The following is a 21,333-nucleotide window of genomic DNA, read 5'->3' on the forward strand; positions in this document are numbered from 1 at the left end:
ACAAACACCCTTTGAGGCTGCGTTCGGCAGCCCTCTTAATTAACTTATCTTTCTCGTTTTCCACGCGCATGCTTCCTGCACTGTTAAACGGTTTATTTTTTAAATTTTTTTTAAAAAAATCATATTAACCTACTTTATATTTTTTAATAATTAATAATTAATTAATCATGTACTTAATCTTTTACTGTGCTTTTTGTGTCCGCCGTAACTTAACTTATACCTCTCCTGCTGAAACGCGGCCTGAGCCCAACTTGGTCCGCTTACTATATATCAAGCACGTGTGGAGTCAACAACAATTTCAAAAAATATTTCCTCGAGTCATTGGATTAGTTCTATATATAATCTACTTTCTAGAACTTTGCACTTAAAGAATTATGAAACTAGATGGATACCGTTGCTGCGGGAGAATTCTAAAATTTTTTGTTATCTACTATACGGTTTTTTCATGTGTTTATATATTTTTTGCCTTTATCAATTACCTGTAGGTTATAAATGGTTGTGTTGTATGGTGTGTTTTTTGGGGAAGAGATACAATTTACACTTTTGATGAATCATCCAAAAGCTAAAAACAATTAAGATGATGTGAAGAGATGCAATTTACGCCCTTGATGTATTATTCCGAGAGTAAAATAATTGAGGTGATGTAGCTTAATTTACACCCTTATGTATCGTCCTAAGGCTAAAAATAATTAAGATAATGTGGTTTCATGAGAGAAGAGAATGACGTTAACTCTATAGAATGTAGAGATTGCTCCCTATTGCAGCTATGAAAACTTTCTAGTCGATTTATTTCTCGTTAAATTGTAAATCTTTCTATTAGCGTAACTTTTCCTTTAAATTTAAAACTTCCTACTTACTACTACAGCTGTAGTACCTATTGACGATCAAATTTGACACCATGTAAATTTGGTGAAGTTTATAAAGGGATTAGAACCTTTACGCCAAAGCTGGACAACACAGGTGTCCGAGCGACTAATCGAATATATAATGAACTATGCTAAGTATAAGGCTCTTATTGTTTGGCATTTTCAAAGCATATTTGTAAACAAAAAATTATTTATAAATAAAAATTATATATATTTATATATCTATATATATGTTTTTTAACGATCTAAAAGAAAAGACTGAAAAATAAACTTTAATAAAAAACCCTAAATTTGACGTTAAATTTAAAGTTAAAAATTTATATTTATATTTATAAGTATAAAAAAACGAAAAGATGAAGGCGTGGAGACCGTGGCTTCTCAAGCTCTAAATAATCTCTGAACCAAATAGAATGTCAAGAAGGTCCTCTAGAAACAATATCACATCTCCTATAAATATTACTAGGCCAAGGCTGATTGAAACAAAACATCTACCGATCAATTGGCAAAACCAACTCCCATTGTTACAGTATACTCCCGTTGCAAAACAAACCAATTTTTCACTTTTTACCTATAATATTTGACTTTTCGTCTTATTTAAAAAAATTATGATTAATATTTTTGTTTTTATTAGATGATAAATCATAAATAGTACTTTATATATGACTAATTTTTACTTTTTTTAAAAAAAATTAAATAAGACGAATGGTAAAAACTATATAAAAAACGGCAAGATTAGTTTATGTTGAGACTTAGGAGTACTCCGTTCCCACGCATGCTCGTGTCTCAACGCATGTGTTTTTGTGCCGGCAGTACCTTTCTCATCAAATTTAAAATTTTGCTCAGTAGGATGTACCGATGTATCTTGTACCCATATATATTTTTATTCAAACTGAAAGCTTTCCATATCAAGAATAATAAGTTCATTCTATCGACTTAGGCCTTGTGCAGTTGTACACACCTCATGCGCATCTAGTCTAATCAGCACACGTAAAATAAATAAAGTCATTAGCATATAATTAATTGATAATTAACTTTTACAAATTTAAAAAATTAATTATTCTGATTCTTTCATAAAAAATTGATAAAAAACATACTTCGGAAAACATGCGCATGGAAAAAGCGGGGAAAAGTTTCTCTCTGTGGTGATTTGTGAACGTGCCCTTAGCTTTCAGTTAGTCGGTAGGATTTCTCGTCGAGTGTTCTTTTTTTGAATTCAAATTGTATTCCAAAATAGCAAGATTATTAGTTAAGAAGAACCTTCTCATGTACAAATAAACAACAATCCCTTCTCATAAAATAACTTACAAGCGTACGGTATCTACGGTGAGTGAGATGGAATCTCCGTTTTGTACGTACACCACACACGCCCACGTGGCGCAACAGCATTTTATACGTACAAACGTGCGTATTGGCGCGTATAAATACGCCATCACGCGAGGATCGCTTAATACAAAGCGGGTTACTCCTAATTAGTATCATTAACACGTAGTTGCACATTAATCGACTAAGCTTCGCCGCTAATTACTCCCGCGCTAATGGCGAGGCCATCTGTTCTCGTGAAGACCTCTCTCGCGCGGCGGCGCCGTCGTCCTCGCTGTTGTGTAAGCAAAACCGAGGGCTCCGGCACGGCCACGCTGCCGAGCGCAGAGGCGGCGGCTCTGGCCGGCGTTGATGGAGCCGCCGACATTCGGTCGCCGTCGTTGATGGTGCCGGCCATGCAAGACTGCGAGGTGGACGCCACGGCGACGGCGGCACTGGGCCGACGGGTCGCTTCGGACGAGACACTCACTGTCCATGCCGGGGAGAAGCTGGGGAGCGGCGGCGAGGCCGCCGCCGGGACGGACTCGATCGCGACGCCGATCGTGAGCGGCACCACGCACTGGTTCAGGGACTCGGCCGACCTCGTCGCGTTCCGGGAAGGGCGGCGGGAGAGCTTCGAGTACGGCCGGTACGGGAACCCCACGGTGAAGGTGCTGGAGGAGAAGATCAGCGCGCTCGAGAGGGCGGAGGCGACGCTCGTCACCTCCTCTGGCATGAACGCCATCGTCGCCACACTCCTCGCCCTCGTCCCTCCCGGCGGCCATGTCGTCGCCACCAACGACTGCTACACCGAGACACGCGCCCTCATCCGCGACCGGCTCTCCAAGATGGGTATCTTGGTAAAGCATCATTCCATTTCCAGCTACTTCAATAAAAACCATGGTCGAAATTTCGCAAACGATTCAAGTGGCGTTTCATGAATTTTTGCATGCAGGCGACGTTCGTCGATCTGGACGACACGGAGGCGCTGGAATCGGTTCTTGATCAGGGCGACGTACGTACGATTCATTTTCGATATTGCATCTTCTTCTTCTTCCGTGAGTTACAACACGCGAATAGCAATGCAGGTGACGATGTTCTACGCCGACTCGCCGACGTGTTAGAACTCCGGCGAGGAGGACGACACACACGAAGAACACAGAGGACACGATGAGTTTGGTGCTGTAAGCGACAGCTTTTCCTTTTGATTGTATTCACTATATATGGATTACATGTATGGTTACAAGGAAACAAATGGACAAGCTAATCCCGGCATACTCCTGAGAATGTTTGAATAAGTCCTGAGCAGTTAAATGTAGGAGGTAGCAGGCGATTAGCGCCATTAGAGGCAGGCCACGGATTGCGGCATGGCCCAGGTGGTTGGGATGGCAACCATTGATCACGAGTATGCCGGGATTAGCTTGTCCATTTGTTTCCTTGTAACCATACATGAACTCCGGCGAGGAGGACGACACACACGAAGAACACAGAGGACACGATGAGTTTGGTGCTGTAAGCGACAGCTTTTCCTTTTGATTGTATTCACTATATATGGATTACATGTATGGTTACAAGGAAACAAATGGACAAGCTAATCCCGGCATACTCGTGATCAATGGTTGCCATCCCAACCACCTGGGCCATGCCGCAATCCGTGGCCTGCCTCTAATGGCGCTAATCGCCTGCTACCTCCTACATTTAACTGCTCAGGACTTATTCAAACATTCTCCTCCTAAGTCCGAGCGATTAGAGTAGCTTTTTCATACCAATCAAGCCGCGAAGCTCCTGAAACCGGGTGCGCCCAAGTGCCTTTGTGAGTAGATCACCTAGTTGCAGCTCGGTGCCCACGAACTCGACGTTGATCAGCTTCCTGTCACAGCACTCCCGGATGAAGTGAAACTTCACGTCGATGTGTTTACTCCGGTCGTGATGCACAGGGTTCTTCATCAAAGCAATGGCGGACTTGTTGTCCACCTTCAACCTAGGCGCTTGTGCTGTTCCTCCAATGAGCTCAGCTAGCAAGCGTGCCAACCAGACTGCTTCACACGCGGCTGCCGCGGCCGCGATGTACTCGGCCTCGCAGGACGACAGGGCGACCACTTTCTGCTTTGCCGATTGCCAGGCAACCGGTCCACCGGCGAGGAAGAAGATGAGCCCACTTGTGCTCTTGCGGTCGTTGATGTCGCCTGCGAGATCACTGTCGGAGTACCCCACCAAGACGGGCGGCGCTCCCTTCCTCTCAGCCGGGTGGTAGTGCACGCCCCAATGCACCGTGCCAGCCACGTAGCGAAGCACACGCTTCACGGCAGCAAGGTGTTCTTGCCGAGGCGCCTCCATGAACCTGCTGAGGTATCCCACGGAGTAGGCCAAATCGGGCCTAGAGTTGCACAGGTACCTCAGGCTCCCGATGAGGCTGCGGTACTCCGTGGCATTGACGCTCGGCGTCGTTCCCTCCTTCTGGAGCTTCAGCTTCATCTCCATGGGCGTGGTGCTAGCATTGCAACCAGCCAGCCCGGCCTTCTCAAGTATCTTGATGGCATAGGCGCTCTGACGCAGCGTGATGCCGTGTGCGCCTTGAGTGACCTCGAGCCCCAAGTAGTACGAGAGGAGTCCGAGGTCGCTCATGCGGAATGTGCGCAGCATCTGCCCTTTGAACCTCGCCACGGCGTCGTCATCTCCACCAGTGATGATGAGGTCGTCCACGTAGACGCCCACGATCAGGCGCTGTGCTCCGCTCCCGCGCGTGTACATGCCGTGTTCGTCGACGCAGCGCTTGAACCCGAGAGCCAGCAGCTCGGCGTCCAGCTTGTGGTTCCATGCTCGTGGTGCTTGGCGGAGTCCATAGAGCGCCTTGTGGAGGCGCAGCACCTTGTGCTTGTGCTTGCCGTCGACGAAGCCGGGAGGCTGCTGGACGTATACCTCCTCTTGTAGCTCGCCATTCAAGAACGCCGACTTGACGTCCATGTGGTGGACGCCCCAGCCGTAGTGAGCTGCAATGGCGAGCACCAGCCGCACAGACTCCAGTCGTGCAACTGGAGCATACACCTCTTCGAAGTCGACGCCGGGGCGCTGCACGTACCCTTTGGCGACGAGGCGCGCTTTGTACTTGACGATGCCGCCATTCTCGTCGCGCTTGACTTTGTACACCCACTTCAAGCCGATGGCGCGGTGTCCGCGTGGGAGCTCGACAAGTGACCAAGTCTTGTTGTCGCGGATCGATTGCATCTCCTCCTCCATCGCTGCGACCCAGCTTGGATCGCCCTCCGCCTCTTTCACCGATCTGGGCTCCTCCACGGTCACTGCGTGGTTGACGTTGTGGATCTCAGCCTCCACGTCGTCGCGGTGCTCCAGCCCGGGCACCGCATCCGATCCGAGGATGTTGTCCAGTGTCCGGTACCGGAGCTCCCCCACATCACCGGCGTCGAAGCTCAGGTCGGTGGTAAGTGGCGTCGCGAACTCGATGCCCGTTCCAGCGTGAGGTGGTGTCGAAGGCAGCTGCTCGGCTTGCTGCGGGCTTGATGCTGCTGGAGGTGTTGCCCGTGACGCATGGCGCGGTGGCGCGTCCTGGGGGCTCCCACCGTCTGGGGACGGGGAGCGCGCCGGCGAGCCCTGGGGATCAGGCATCGGCAGCTCCCGATCTGCCTGGTGCTGGCGCTCCGGCATGTAGTGGTCCGAGATGGTGAAGGGGTGCTCGGAGCCCATGTCCGAGGAGGCCCCCCAGTCCCAGCGCTCGTCCTCGGCGAAGATGGCGTCGCGGGAGACGTGTACTCGCTCGGCGACGGGGTCGTAGAAGCGGTACGCTTTGGAGCCGTCCTGGTAGCCGATGAAGACGACCTTGACGCCGCGATCATCGAGTTTGCTCAGGTGCGGGCGCACTTTCTTGACGTAGGCCACACACCCGAACACCTTCAGGAAGTGCACGGGCGGCTTCTTTGCGTGCCAAGCTTCAAACGGCGTCATGCCGTTGAGTGCACTGGTGGGCGCCCTGTTCAGCAGGAAGACAGCGGTGTGCACCGCCTCTCCCCAGAAGCGTCCCGGCATGCCGCGGGCACGCAGGATGCTCCGCGCTGTCCCCACGACCATCTGGTTCCGCCGTTCGACGACGCCGTTTTGCTGTGGCGTGCCAGGCGCCGAGAAGTGTCGCTGCACGCCCTCTCCTGCACAATACTCGCCAAATTGCACGGAAGTGAATTCACCTCCGTTATCAGTTCGGAGCACCTTCAGCTTCTTCCCAGTTTCGCGTTCGACCTTGGCTTGGAACGCCATGATCGCTGCCGGTGCATCCGCCTTGGAACGCAGGAGGGTGAGCCACATATAGCGGCTCATGTCGTCGACGAGCAGCAAGAAGTAGGCGTTCCCGCCAGGCGTCGGTGGCGAGACGGGGCCGCAGAGGTCACCGTGCACCAGCTCCAGCTGCTCTTGCGCCCGGTACTTGGCCGCCTTTGGGAACGACGCGCGCTTCTGTTTGGCGAGGACACAATCTTCGCATACCTGCTCGACGTGATCGATGGTCGGCAGTCCTCTCACCATCTCCTCGCGTCCCAGCTTGCGCAACGCCTGGAAGTTGAGGTGGCCATAGCGCTCATGCCAGCGCCACGCCACGTCGCCTACCCGCGCCGTGAGACACACCGGGGCGGCGATGGTCATGTCGAGGAGGTACAGACGACTGGGCGTGCGTTGCACCTTCGCCAACAGCTGCCGCTGTAGATCATAGAGGCGCAGCACTCCTTCTTCGATGTTGATCTTGTAGCCATCCTCGTCCATCTGGCCGAGACTCACGATGTTGGTGGTGAGGCGCGGGATGTAGTACACACCCTCCAGCCGGCGATGTTCCCCGGATTTGCAGGTAAAGAGGACTGTCCCCTTTCCCTCAATGGCGACCACGGACCCGTCGCCGAACCGGACGGATCCAGTGACGGCGGTGTCGAGCTCGGCGAAGATGTTGCGTGTTCCCGTCATGTGATTCGTCGCCCCGGTGTCAAGTACCCAGCGGCGAGGTACCACGGCATCTTCCTCCTGTTCCCGGCTCAGGTGGAGGAGAACCTTGGGCTCGGAGATGTGCACATGCCGCTGCGTCTCCTCAGCGGGCAGTGCGATCACCTCCTGATCCGCGGTGATGTACATCAGCGCGTGATCACGATCATCCTCCTCGGCTTGAGCGACGTGGGCCGCTGCCTTCTTCTTGCCGCGGCAGTCCTTGGCCCAATGGCCTCTCTTGCCACAGTTGTCGCAGCGGGTGCCTCGCGGTGGCCTCCCGCCACCAGCGCCCGCGGTCTGGCCATTGTGGCCATCCCGCGGCGTGGATCCATCACCATCGCGACCGCGGCCGCGTCCACGGCCCTTGCCGCGGTTGCCTGAAGACGATCCGCCGCCAGAGCTCTCCTGCTCCCGGCGGGCTTTGCGGCGCGCCTCCCAATCCTCTTCACAGAGCATGAGGCGCCCCATGGAGTCGGTGATCTCCTTGGGCTTGCCGCGTTCCTCGAAGACGCGCAGCCGCCCGATGACTTCCTCGATTGATACTTTGTTCAGATCGAGGAACATCTCGAGGGAGACGGCTGCTTGCGACAGGCGTTCGGGGACAACCTGCAGCAGCTTCTTTACCACTTCGGCGTCGGTGATGTTGTCACCGAGGACGCGGAGGTTGGTGGCGAGCGTCGAAATGTGGATGCCGAACTCGGAGACGGTCTCGCCCTCCTTGAAGACGAGCGCGCCGAACTCGCGGCGGAGCTGCTGCGCGGTCGCGTCGCGCGCGCGTTCGTCGCCGATCCGGAGCACCTTGACGGCGTCCCACGCCTCCCTGACGGTCTGCTTACGGCCGAGCGTCGCCCACATCTCGGATGGGACCGAGCGTAGGAGACCCGCCATGGCCTGGCGGTCTTGCTGGTACTCATCTTCGTCGGCGTCTTCGTCGATCCCGTCCTCGACGACATCCCAGACCCGAAGTGTCTGGAAGTTAACCTGCATCACAAGCGCCCACTCCGGGTAGTTCGTCCGCGTGAGCATCGGCCATGCGACGTTCGCGGACGGGCGCTCGATGACGCGCTCGACGACGCGCGAGCCGGAGCGGTGGCGGCCATGAGAGCGGCCACGGCGTCGCGGCGGCGATCGTGAGGGCTTGACCTCCTTCTCGCTGGAACCATCAGCAGTCTGCGGCTTCTTGGAAGGCGACTGCGATGCCATGGCTCCGGCGAGAGACCTGGCTCTGATACCAATTGTTAGAACTCCGGCGAGGAGGACGACACACACGAAGAACACAGAGGACACGATGAGTTTGGTGCTGTAAGCGACAGCTTTTCCTTTTGATTGTATTCACTATATATGGATTACATGTATGGTTACAAGGAAACAAATGGACAAGCTAATCCCGGCATACTCGTGATCAATGGTTGCCATCCCAACCACCTGGGCCATGCCGCAATCCGTGGCCTGCCTCTAATGGCGCTAATCGCCTGCTACCTCCTACATTTAACTGCTCAGGACTTATTCAAACACGACGAACCCTCACCTGAAGGTGGTGGACGTGCGGCGCGTGGCGGAGCTGTGCCGCCGGAGAGGCGCGCTGGTGTGCATCGACAGCACGCTGGCGTCGCCCATCAACCAGAAGCCGCTCACCCTCGGCGCCGACGTCGTCCTCCACTCCGCCACCAAGTACATCGCCGGCCACCACGACGTCATCGCCGGCTGCGTCAGCGCCTCGGAGCAGCTCATCTCAAGGATACGCGCGTGGCACCACGACCTCGGCGGCGCCATTAGTCCGGTAATAACTAAACAGAAACCCTAAAAAAAGCAAAGAATGTTACACACTTCAACGCTCGCCATCGATGTCAGAATGCGGCGTACATGATCATCCGCGGACTGAAGACGATGGCGCTGCGGGTGGAGGCTCAGAACCGGACGGCGCTGCGGATGGCGCGGCTGCTGGAGAACCACCCCAAGATCGAGCGTGTCCACTACCCGGGGCTGGAGAGCAGCCCGTGGCACGGCGTCGGGAGGAAACAGATGGCCGGCGGCGGCGGCGTGATCAGCTTCGAGGTGGCGTCGGACATGGACGGCGCGACGAGGTTCGTGGACGCGCTGGAGCTGCCGCTGATCGCGACGTCGCTCGGCGGTTGCGAGAGCCTGGTGCAGCAGCCGGCTGTCATGTCCTACTGGTAGGTTTGTGTTCATCTCTAATTACGACAGGACCATGTAGTTCTCTCTGTCAAAAATATTTATTGATTAGAACGAGATTTAGTAAAACACGAAGATTCTAATGATCGATAAATCTTACCGTAAACGATAAATGTTTTTGACGGGGCGAGTAATTGGCTAGAGAAAATATGCTAACTCTAAGGAGGCCAGTTACAACATTTTTCTCATTTAACTGTAGATATACTTTTCTACTAGCTTTCTGCCTTTCTTGTGAAATAAAAATTTTGAAAGTCGCAATATGTATAATTTTTTAACTCCGCTGCAGCTTAATTTCTCAAACTTTTACACCTGGAATTATGCTCTTAACAAAACAATAGATCGAAGAATACAAAGTAGGTGTCATTACTTAAAAAATCATATTCACGTACAGCTTTAAAAAAATCAGGTAAGCCGGCCGTATGTACCCAAAGGTATGTGAGAAAAAAGGCGGTACTTTCGTATTAGAAAACCCAATATACGAAAATCGAGTTTCGCATACGGAGCTCTTAGACGGCCAAATGTGAAAATGAATTTCCATATTTTTATTAAAACAAAGCTGGAAAAATATTTTGAATTTTAGTAGGCAAGGCACAATGTTTTTTCCCGTGAGATATATATATATATATATATATATATATATATATATATATATATATATATATATATATATATATAGACTCATATAGAATTTAGCTACGGTGAGTTGCAACTCACGAGCTCCTCCGTGGGTCGGGGTCCAAAAACATATCAAATCATCTCTAAAATTCGATTTATATGGCTCACTAGATTCTTCATATCAAAATCTGGTAGCACGCAAAAATTTTCATTTTTGGAGTTTTTTAAGTATTTTTTTAGATTTTTAAAAGTGGTACATAACACATTGATTATTTTATTAATATTTTTATTAATATAGTACAATCACTTTAAAAAATAATTAAAAAACTCCAAAAATAAAATTTTTTTGCGTGCTACTAGATTTTGATATGAAGAATCTAGTGAGCCATGTAAATCAAAATTTAGAGATGATTTGATATGTTTTTGGACCCTGACTCACGTTGGAGCCCGTGAGTTACGACTCACCGTAGCTAGCTAGACTATATATATATATATATATATATATGCGCGCGCGCTACTGGTCTATATTTAAAATTCGAACTCTAGACCTCTCTCGATCTATACACATCACACTTATGATTATCATCATCAGTGTTACTTATATATCAGATTAAAGATGCTATTGTTTGGACTTCCTATCTGAAAGTTGTAATGCTTATTTGGTCACATAAATTATTTTACAAAACGCTATGAATTGCACGTCTTCATCAGACATCATTTAAAATATAAATTTAAGATGTTGTAAAAATAGATTCGCGAGCTTGCAACAAGCATTTGGGCCTCTAAACGATTTGAAATAGAAAAAAGTTGTGAACTATAAAGTTGTACATCTCATTAAGCTCACATTTTTATATAAAGTCTCTCTTCATCCAACTTTAAATGAAAAGTTAGGTGTTAATATGTGTTTTTTTGAAAATTAATATTCACATGTGGACAGCTTAAGTTGACCGTATGTGAATTTTCACATACAGCCCATCATCACGCACCCTTAATGTATTTTTATGTATTTTTAGAGATGTCCATTATTTTAGTCCGTATATTGTGAAATTAAATAAATGGGTGTGTGCGGAAATATTTTTTTCACTACATATATCTTTCTCTTCTTCCCTCGATCTTTGGACTAATAGTGGCATTTCTATGCATCCTATCTTTTAACTTTTGCTTACGTTTATAAGACATTTTAATTTTTAACCTTAAATTTGAGATAATTTATGGGTTTTGTTACCGAAGTTTATTTTTCAGCCTTGGGTTTTAGATCATGAAGAATACATATATAAATTTTTTATTTATACTTTTTTCATTTGCAAATATATCATTTGGCCTGTTCCATTCACTCTCCACGATCTCTGATGATATTCTTCGCTCCGTCTAATGATATCGCTTATCCGTAATTGTCTTACAACCCGTTTTAAATAAAAAAAAAGTGTCCATAGTTATCGAAACTTCTTTATTATAGTACCTTTTGGTGCATTTCTCTTAATACTATTTGCTGGAAGTTTCCAATACCATAATTTGTTATAAAGCTAAATTTAAAAAATTGAATTGGATATTTTATTCAGTTGTATTTTGCATGCAACAGACTGTTAGAAATTGAACGTACGTTCTATAAATCTCTTAGCTTCATTTCTTTTGATACAACTATATTTTGTGTATAACTGTAACGTACAAACCTACACTATCATATACTATCTCTTATGCGATTATCTCTGATAATAATAATAATAATAACGAGATGTTGACCTAATATGTGCTTAATTACAAATATTTTTGTTAGGGGCAAGAGCGACGAGAAGACCAAGAATGGGATTAAGGACAATCTTGTGAGGTTCAGTTTTGGAATTGAGAAGTACGAGGATCTCAGGGATGACATACTCCAAGCCCTAGAGAAGATTTAATCAGGGTTATCAGCTTGATCCTGATCTATAATAATTGTGTGCATTATATGTTCTAGTTTCAAAGCAATTCAATAAGGGTCCTTTTTAATTTCCTCGCGGAAAAAAAATAAATAGGATTCATTGGGAAGAGCAATCCTGAAGTTGCTCTAAAGATAAGTACCGAACATGATGTTGTTTTCTTAGTATACATTGTAACTGCAAATTAAGGATGGAAATATATGCTGGTTTGTATCGTTTCTCTTGCCATTCTTCAAAATTATCCGAAAGAATGTTTTTAGATAATGGAGAAAAACTCCAGCCTAGACTAGATAGAATGTGAGAAGCATCTTACTATAACTCGGACTGATAAGCATAATTTAGTTAGTTGGCGACCCGTCATTCAATTAAGTGTATTTTAATTAAATAACTAATAGGAGCACGAAAAAACAACTTTAAACCATTGCTCTAATATACTTCGTACACAAACATTTTAGATATAAACTTAATATATAAAAATATTTATACATATAAATAAAAAATAAAAAATTACGGCCAAATGGCCTATAGTCTAGTGTTAGAAAGACCTCATTAGCACCTGAGATTCTGGGTTCGACTTTTCGTTAGAGTTTCTAACGTCGTTGTGAGCGTCTGTGTTGTAAAATAAAAAAATTACCTCCCACAGCAGTGCCGCGGGGTTCGCAGGTTTAGATCTACTTTGTGTTTTCAGTTATGGGAAAAAAGTCAACGCCGTAAAACATTTAGGGGTGGAGGATAAAACATTTAGGGGTGGAGGTAGTATTTACGTCGTTGATTCCATTCAATTCGATCGGGCAAACGGTTTAGGAGAAGCACTAAAATTAGTGCGGCTGGCCATAACGATCAAATGAGTAAGGTTTCTCTCAAATATTAAGAGCCCTTCAGAACGCACAAATTAACGAAAGTGATACTCCCGCCATTCCTAAATATTGGATAAAATGGTACGGTATAAAAATAATTAATAATTACGTAAAACATTTTAATAAGACGAATAACCAAAATATATAAAAAAATCAATAACGTTAAATACATAGATACAGAGAGTGTTAATTATCTCCGGTTCCCAAAATATAACCTTCATAACTCGTGAAAAATCAAATAGGGTTGTTCTAAGACGAATATTCTCAATAGACTGAATGGTTTATTTATAAGAAACGTGCATAACTACGTACGGCGAAGAAGTAATCTGTCGGCTTGGTGGCATATACTGGATTGCGAAACGGATATTCTCCTTAGAAATGTAAAAACCAGTTCAAATACAACTAGGTGCTGGTGGTTAGTTTTAGTTTTATTATCGTAGCGGCTGACATGGCTACGAGATGGATGACAATATCCCAGCCAATAGGTAATATGTCAACTCCAATCCATACTTCATAATTTACTATGCTCACCGTTTCAAAAATAAACGGTTTTAGAATTTAAATCTGATATTATTCATAATACTATTTATCTCATCAATCACGCTCATTTTTTTATTTTATTCCCATATATGTATGCCGGCAGCCAATCGCTTAGTTAAGTCACTTGTATACAATTTATATTCTTGGTCAGTTTCCTAACATTTGAAAAAAAAAAACTTGCTTGTTAATTTGTTTAAGGGTTAATTTGATCCATGCCACTGTAAATTCTTCGTATTAGAAAAATACCATTACTATTCACGATATCGGCCATGTGCCACTGCAATTTTATAAAATTGAAGCCATGCCATCACCATCATCTTTTCCGTCACATTCTCCGTTCTCCTTTCTTTTTCTTCTTCTTGTCTACTTCTTCTCCGTCGGTCGGCGGCGCTGGCCATGGGTGCTCGCCGCGGGAGGCGATGGAGTTGGTGGCGGTGGCGAAGGTGTGAGGGGTGCACCAGGCTGTGGTGTCACCACGACCCTTCTCGGAGGCACTGGTGGAGCTAGATGCTGCTGCTGTTTGCCGTGCATGCCCTTCCTCGACATCGAGTTGCTCCCGTTTGCTTCTTGCTGCTGTTCTGCAAGTTTAGGATGTGGCAGCGGCAGGTGGACCGGGTACCGACGAATGGACTGGCTCCGGGCAGCCCCTCGACGATGTGTGGCATGCTCGCCCTGCGCAAGAACTCCATCACCCACACGTGCACGCGCTCGGCGACGGGATCTTCAACGCCGACGACGAGTCATGGTCAGACACGAAGTTTCGCACCGCCGTCGTGGCGCTTCTCAGCCCATGCCCTCTGGCGTTGTGCGACGAACATCCACGGCTTCCGTGCCCATCTCAACGACGGCGGCGACATCTACCGTTGTCCGGAGAGAGACATGGAGGGAAGGAAAGGGGAGGGCAAAGAAGAAGATGGAACTGATATGTGAGTCCCACGTCTAGGGGTATTTTGGTTTATATGAAGATGGAAAATGTGACAGCAATGGCATGGATCTAATTTTGTAAAATTATAGTGGCATCTAGCCGATATCGCGAATAGTAATGGTATTTTTCTAAAATTACAAATTTGTAGTGGCATTAATCAAATTAACCCTTTGTTTAACGTGTGCATATCTCAACTGATTTCTTGCAGTACAACCTATCCATCCAAGTTTAATTCATAAATTTTGATATATGTGCTTATAATTAATTATTTTTTTAATAGAAGACGGCATATCATAATAGTAGGATATGACTTAGGTGACTCCGTCAGTCCTAATATATGTCTAAAGATAGGGATGTGTTGGGGTGACTGTGTACGTATTATGTTTTGTCAAAAATATAAATTTCCTTGCACAGCTAAAGAGTAGGTCGCAGCCTTTTGGTTTCGAAGAAAATAGTGGGATTAGTTGCAGCTAATTGCATCTTTCAGCGTCAGAAATAATAATATAACCTCAGGATTTTTTTATATTTTATACTTTTATGAAAACATATATCCCATATATCCCTTGAAAGAAACTTATATTAGGAATAGACACATTTTTTCGATGTCAGACTTAATGGCTCTAAGAGCATCCCCAACAGCTTATCTATCTCATCCTTTATCCTGAAAATAAAGAATGAAGACTACAAATTGAGCACCAACAGAACAGACATCCTATCATCTATTTTTAGATATTATTTATATTAGGAGAGAGAAACTTCATATTTGGATGATCTTTCTCTATCCTCCAAATATATGGATGATCTAGTGGAATACATAGAGATATGAAGGATGAAACTAGTTTAGATGATCATCCAAATGAATATATGGATGACCAAATTTAGATGAGCTGTTGAGGATGCTTTAAGGTCCAATATCTCGGCACCAACCACACTAGGGTGGACAAAAATACTATGTGTAGTATATTTGCTTACAATTCTAGTACGATCAAATGATATGTCTATTGCGTTTGCCTACAATAAATCCGTTTTTTATCTGTAACTTTACTCCATTGGTAAACTATGACAGATCGATTTGTTTGATCGTACGTATAGCGGAGCTCAGAATACAAACCCCCATACTCAACCGCTCACATGGAGGGGTTTGCGTCAAAATGATTGTCATCAAAAACTTATTTGTAAACTTATTTGTAAATAACTTGTTCTATAAATAGATCCTCATTGTCAGTATCTTTTACATTGAGCTTCAATTTATAAAATAAGTTATTTACATTTAAACCTTAAAATAGTTATTTTAAAATAAGTTATTTGTAAAAAGATCACTACCGATGGTCTATTTGACGCCAATCTCATGCATGTTAGTATAGAGAGGTAAGGATTTTAGCGCCTATATTATTGACGCCGAGATCAGACTTGAGAACCTCACCCTTGTGTCAAGAAAATATCTATTTCTGGACTAAATTTTCCTAAAGAATCTGTTTGCAAAATAAGTTTTTAGACATGAATCAAAATGTAAAAAATCCAGGACAAAACAACTTCTGTATGTTACAAAAGGAAACATCTTCTGTACCTCTCAGCATTGCCGGCCTTGTACAAATCAAAGAATCCTCTAAGCTAGAAAAAAACAACAAACCTGAATCAGAGTAATAAACAATGTTTGTGTCCCAAAAATCCGAGATTATCTAAGATCAGGTACTACATGCTATCCCTAATCTAAATCTTCTCTAGGGCCTGGAGTATATCCTCCCTAAGATCCTCAAACTTCTCAATCCCAAAACTGAACCTCACAAAGTTGTCCTTAATCCCATTCTTGGCCTTCTCCTCCTCACTCTGCCCCCTGACAAAAATTAACCATGTAAAGTAAATCATTAGCATTAATCAAATCATTTTCAAGAAAATTTAAATCCATCAGCATGCTGTTAATTACGTAGTCAACTTAGCAGTAGGACATGACGGCCGGCTGCTGCACCAGGCTCACCCTCGCCTCCGTGCGCTCCATGTCACGATGGTCGCCGCGTGCGCACGCGTCGTATCGGACGGGGCGGGCGACGGCGAGCCGACGCGAGCGATGGGCAACCCGGGTTGGCGCTCTGCCCACTCAGCCTCCTTTGCGGCGGCTTCTAGCGGGTGGGTGCGGCAGTGGTTCGGGCTCCCCGACGAGCACACCCGCGATTTGTGCTGCTGCTTCCCGCCGTCACTCGCCGACTACCTGCGGTGGTTGGCCGCGTCGGAAGCAGAGCCTCCGGCGGCGATGAGTCAGCGGCAGCAGGGGCGCGAGTCTGCATCTGAGTTAATGACGCCACCGGTGCCACCACTGATGCCAGAAACAATGCAACATAATTCAGAAAGAATATAAAATACACTACCTTCTTCTTCTTCTTCTTCCTCTTCTTCTTCTTCTTCTTCTTCTTCTTCTTCGTGTCTTGGGGTGCTTCTCCAGCAGCCGCGCCATCCGCAGCGCCATCGTCTTCAGGCCGCGGATGATCATGTACGCCGCATTCTGAATACGAAAAATTGCAGCAGTATCATCAGCCGATTATCTTTCTATTTTATGGTTTATGAGTTGATTTTTATTTTCTTGGAATGGTTGAGTGGTTGTGTGTGACGTATGGTTACCGGACTGATGGCGCCGCCGAGGTCGTGGTGCCACGCGCCTCCATGTCGTCCAGATCGACGAACGTCGACTGCAAATTCATGGAACGCCATTAGATCAGTCTGACTGCAACTTTTTGCAAGCCGTGTCATGGTATGATGAATATAGTAATGGTGTTTACCGTGATGCCCATCTTGGAGAGCCTGTCCCGGATGAAGACGCGCGCCTCGCTGTAGCAGTCGGTGGTGGCGACGACATGGCCGCCGGAAGGGACGAGGGCGAGCAGCGTGGCGACGATGGCGTTCATGCCGGAGGAGGTGACGAGCGTCGCCTCCGCCCTCTCGAGAGCGCTGATCTTTTCCTCCAGAACCTTCACGGTGGGGTTGCCGTACCGGCCGTACTCGAAGCTCTGCCGCCGCCCTTCCCGGAACGCGACGAGATCGACCAAGTCCCTGAACCAGTGCGTCGTGCCGCTCACGATCGGCGTCGCGATCGAGTCCGTCCTCGCCTCGCCGCCGCTCCCGAGCTTCTCCCCGGCGTGGACCGCGAGCGTCTCGTCCGAGGCGCGTCTGCCCGCCGCCACTGCCACCACCAGACCGCCATCCACGCCATCTACGACGACGAAGTCGTCCATGTTCGGCACCACCGGATACTCCGGCGACCGAGGGGGATAGCCCGCTGCAGCGAAGATGCTCATGCCGTCGGCGGCTCCTCCATCAACGCCGGCAAGAACCTCCTCGTGGCTCAGCACCACGGCCGCCGCAGGGCACTCCGGCTTGGTGGGTGACCGCCGAGGGCGGTGCACGCGCCGTCGCCGCTGCACGGAATCCTTCATCACAAGAGACAACGACGACGGTCGCGCCATTGATAAGCAGCAGTACCAACGAAGCGATCGATTAGCGCAATGTCAGCGCTGCTCGTGAGTCACAGCCTGACAGTGAGCTAGCGGAGCATGGAAACGTGGAAGACAAGTTGAAGACTAGAAGGAGGAGTCGCAGACTTAACTCCAAGTATGTTGGGCCACAATGGGCCGTGTAATAGGACAGGCTGTCATTAGCTGCCGAGAGGGAGAGGAGTATTAATACTGTAGTTTGTACGGCATTGAATTTGGCTTGTGAATTATTTGAATCGGACGGCGGCGGCGACGGATTCGGTTGAATTGCCGACGAGTTACCATTTTTGTTGTTCGCAAGTTCTAGAGTTATGATCCTCACAACTTGGTTCAGAGCAATCATTCTTCCTTTTTCACTTACCATTTTTGTAAAATTCCTGAAAGGGAGTGGGAGATTGGTTCATCGCTAGCTCCACAAAAGTGATTCGTTCGCTCCCCTCTTTGGGTTGGTTTGATTCGGGAAGCAAGGAATCGGGAAGGTACAGCATTCTCGAGAAGCCGCGCTATCTCACCAGGCAAGCCCGGACGATCATGGAGCAGGGAGATAAATTGGATATTCTGCTTCGCAAGATGGAGGAGGCGGAACAGAAACATGAAGCTTCGGAGGAGCGATTCCATTCGGGTTTGTAGGAGTTGAAATCAGCGGTGGAGGGAAGGATTCCGATAGTGGAGCAGAAGGTGGAGGAGTTGAGTGTGACAGTAGGAGAACTCTCTGATCGGGTAGCAATGATGCAGCTGAAGTGGGAGGAATATGCAGGCGAGGCAGTGCCGCATAATACTGGAACGGGAAAATCTAAGAGAAGCCGAGAAGAAGATGATCCATAATCACCTATTTTCGTTCGTCAGGGAAACCCTCCTTCCCGTGAGTATTCTGCTTACCACACCCCTCATTTTCGTATTCCTAGCTCTGCTTGCTACCATCATAGCCAGATGTTTGCTAGTTCACCTGGTGTTTCGATGCCTCCGATGAGTTGTCCTCGGTTTGATGGTGGAAATCATCAGATGTGGCGTGATAATTGCGAGTCATATTTTGATGTATATGGGGTTCACCCGGCCAATTGGGTTAAGGTTGCAACTCTTAATTTTGTTGGGCTGGCAGCTTTTTGGTTGCAATCTGTGAGGCAGCAATTAGGAGGTATTACTTGGGCAGATTTGTGTAAACGTGTGTGTGCCAAATTTGCTCGAGATCACCTTCAGGCTTTGCTTCGTAAGTGGATTCATATCTGTCAGACTGATACTGTGGCAGAGTATGTTGAGAGATTTGATGCAGTTATGCACCAACTTATGGCTTATGAAGAATCTTCCCCTCCCACCTATTTTGTGACTAGATTTGTGGAGGGATTGCGGTAGGACATCAAAATGGTGGTTATGGTTCATAAACCACAAGATATTGATACTGCTTGCTCTTTAGCATTACTTCAGGATAAACACACTGTGGCTTATGTCAGTAGGTCGTTGGGGCCTCGAACTTGTGGTCTTTGCACATATGAAAAAGAATGTTTGGCTATTTTGTTGGCATTACTGCAGTGGCGGTCTTATTTGCAATACAAGTAATTTATCATTCTTACTGATCACAAGAGTTTGATGAATTTCACGGATCAGCGTCTTCATACTCCTTGGCAACAGCGTGCTTATACTAAGTTGCGCAGGTTGCAGTTTCGTATTTGTTACAAAAAGGGTATCAATAACAAGGCTGTTGATGCTTTATCGTGCTGTGATCATAGTCCTTCGGTGGAATTTAATGATGTTTCTGTTTGCACTCCCAAGTGGCTGCAAGAGGTTGTGCAAGGGTATTCGACCGATTCACAAGCTACTCAGTTATTGACAGCTTTGTCTCTAAATGATCAAGCGTATCCTCATTTCACTTTGAATGATGGTATCTTGCAATATAAGGGTCGAATTTGGCTCGGTACTAATGTGTCCTTGCAGACTCGTGTCATTTCAGCCCTACATGATAGTCCTGTGGGAGGTCATTTTGGTTTTCCAGTGACCTATTGTAAGGTTAAATCTTTGTTTGCCTGGCCTCGTATTGAGCAGCAGGTGAAATCTCATGTGCAAAATTGCTCTACCTGTCAGCAGGCAAAGCCGGACAGGGTCAAATACCCGGGTCTCTTGCAACCTTTACAGGTTCCTTCTAGTGCTTGGCACACTGTCTCTATGGATTTTATTGAAGGGCTACCGACTTCTCGTCGTTTTAACTGTATTTTGGTGGTGGTGGACAAATTTTCGAAGTATGCGTATTTTTTGCCATTGTCTCATCCCTTTTCAGCTTCTGATGTGGCTCAGTTGTATATGGAAGGGGTGTTCAAGCTCCATGGTCTTCCTTTGGCTATCATTTCTGATCAGGATAAAATATTTACTAGCAAACTTTGGCAGCAACTTTTTGCTAAGGCTGTTACTTCTCTGAATCTGAGTTCTGCCTATCACGCTCAGTCGGATGGACAGACTGAGCATGTCAATCAATGTGTGGAAACATATTTGCACTGTTTTATCCATGCTTGTCAGTCCAAATGGAGTCAGTGGTTGCATTTGGCAGAATATTGGTATAATACCAGTTATCATACTGCCTTGAACAAGGCTCCTTTTAAGGTGTTATATGGGCATTCTCCAACCAATCTGGGTATTTCTATTGATTCCTATGAATTGCTAGATCTGCAACAGTGGTTGGACTAACGTGCTTTGATGGTTAAATTGTTGCAGCAGCATCTTCATCGTGCCCAGCAAATCATGAAGCTTCAGGCTGACAAGCGTCGTAGTTTCCACGAATTTCAAGTTGGTGATTTTGTTTACTTGAAGCTTCAGCCATACGTGTAGTCTTCGGTGGCCCATCGTGCTAATCACAAGCTTTCTTTCAAGTATTTTGGTCCTTTTGAAATTGTGCAGCGCGTGGGTTCCATAGCTTATTATTTGGCTCTTCCTTCATCCAGTTCTATTCATCCAGTGTTTCATGTTTCCCAGCTCAAGGCGGCTCATGAGTTTCAACATCAGGATTCTGTCCAACTTTCTTCGGCTATGGAGCAGAAACAAGTGCTTGTTGCGGTACTGGATTCACGAGTGGCTAGGGTGGGTAATGCAGTGGTGTCTCAAGTCTTGATTCAGTGGTCTCCTGATTATGCGGAAGAAGCTACTTGGGAGAATTTGGATGAACTTCGTTCTCGCTTTTCACATGCGCTGGCTTGGGGTCAAGCCATTCTTCAAGGGAGGGGGGATTGTCAGCGCTGCTCCTGAGTCACAGCCTGACAGTGAGCTAGCGGAGCATGGAAACGTGGAAGACAAGTTGAAGACTAGAAGAAGGAGTCGCAGACTTAACTCCAAGTATGTTGGGCCACGATGGGCTGTATAATAGGACAGGCTATTATTAGCTGTCGAGAGGGAGAGGAGTATTAATACTATAGTTTGTACGGCATTGAACTTGGCTTGTGAATTATTTGAATCGGGTGGCGGCGGCGGTGGATTTGATTGAATTGTCGACGAGTTACCATTTTTGTTGTTCGCAAGTTCTAGAGGCAGAGGCAGGATCCTCACACGCAAGGGATGCAGTGTCGTCGTCCGATCGAAACCAAACGGATCAAGTGATTAGTGTCGAACGAGTGGCTTAATCGAAGTGATTAGCGGCGAGCTTAGTCACCTAAACGGCTAAACAGATCGCTAATCACCTGGATTCTG

General features: G+C 46.8%; 2 protein-coding genes across 2 annotated transcripts; one reads left to right on the plus strand and one right to left on the minus strand.

Annotated features, from left to right (window-relative positions):
- Positions 1 to 2,401: 2,401 nt before the first annotated feature.
- Positions 2,402 to 12,083, plus strand: LOC102704742 (probable cystathionine gamma-synthase 2). Its single transcript, XM_015841500.2, has 6 exons — positions 2,402 to 3,025; positions 3,121 to 3,180; positions 3,254 to 3,282; positions 8,643 to 8,922; positions 8,994 to 9,316; positions 11,725 to 12,083. Exons 1-6 carry the CDS (start codon positions 2,402 to 2,404, stop codon positions 11,843 to 11,845), a joined length of 1,437 nt encoding a protein of 478 aa, XP_015696986.2. The 3' UTR covers positions 11,846 to 12,083.
- A 3,812-nt stretch (positions 12,084 to 15,895) lies between these two features.
- On the minus strand, positions 15,896 to 17,640 carry LOC102705012 (cystathionine gamma-synthase 1, chloroplastic-like). Its single transcript, XM_006662268.1, has 3 exons — positions 16,957 to 17,640; positions 16,799 to 16,866; positions 15,896 to 16,019 (listed from the first exon to the last, which is right to left on the minus strand). The coding sequence occupies exons 1-3, from the start codon at positions 17,638 to 17,640 to the stop codon at positions 15,896 to 15,898; spliced, it is 876 nt and encodes a 291-aa protein (XP_006662331.1).
- Between the last annotated feature and the right edge of the window lie 3,693 nt (positions 17,641 to 21,333).

Source organism: Oryza brachyantha, chromosome 10 (assembly GCF_000231095.2).
Source record: "Oryza brachyantha chromosome 10, ObraRS2, whole genome shotgun sequence".
NCBI classification, from domain to species: domain Eukaryota; kingdom Viridiplantae; phylum Streptophyta; class Magnoliopsida; order Poales; family Poaceae; genus Oryza; species Oryza brachyantha.

Excerpts from the sequence above, each read along its gene's own strand:
- LOC102704742 (XM_015841500.2), top strand. The coding sequence starts at position 2,402 with ATGGCGAGGCCATCTGTTCTCGTGAAGACCTCTCTCGCGCGGCGGCGC. Across the intron at positions 3,181-3,253 it reads CGGTTCTTGATCAGGGCGAC|GTGACGATGTTCTACGCCGA; the intron begins GTACGTACGATT and ends ATAGCAATGCAG. Across the intron at positions 8,923-8,993 it reads TCGGCGGCGCCATTAGTCCG|AATGCGGCGTACATGATCAT; the intron begins GTAATAACTAAA and ends CATCGATGTCAG.
- LOC102705012 (XM_006662268.1), bottom strand. The coding sequence starts at position 17,640 with ATGGCGCGACCGTCGTCGTTGTCTCTTGTGATGAAGGATTCCGTGCAG. Across the intron at positions 16,867-16,956 it reads TCTCCAAGATGGGCATCACG|TCGACGTTCGTCGATCTGGA; the intron begins GTAAACACCATT and ends ATGAATTTGCAG. Across the intron at positions 16,020-16,798 it reads TCGGCGGCGCCATCAGTCCG|GGGGCAGAGTGAGGAGGAGA; the intron begins GTAACCATACGT and ends AATTTTTGTCAG.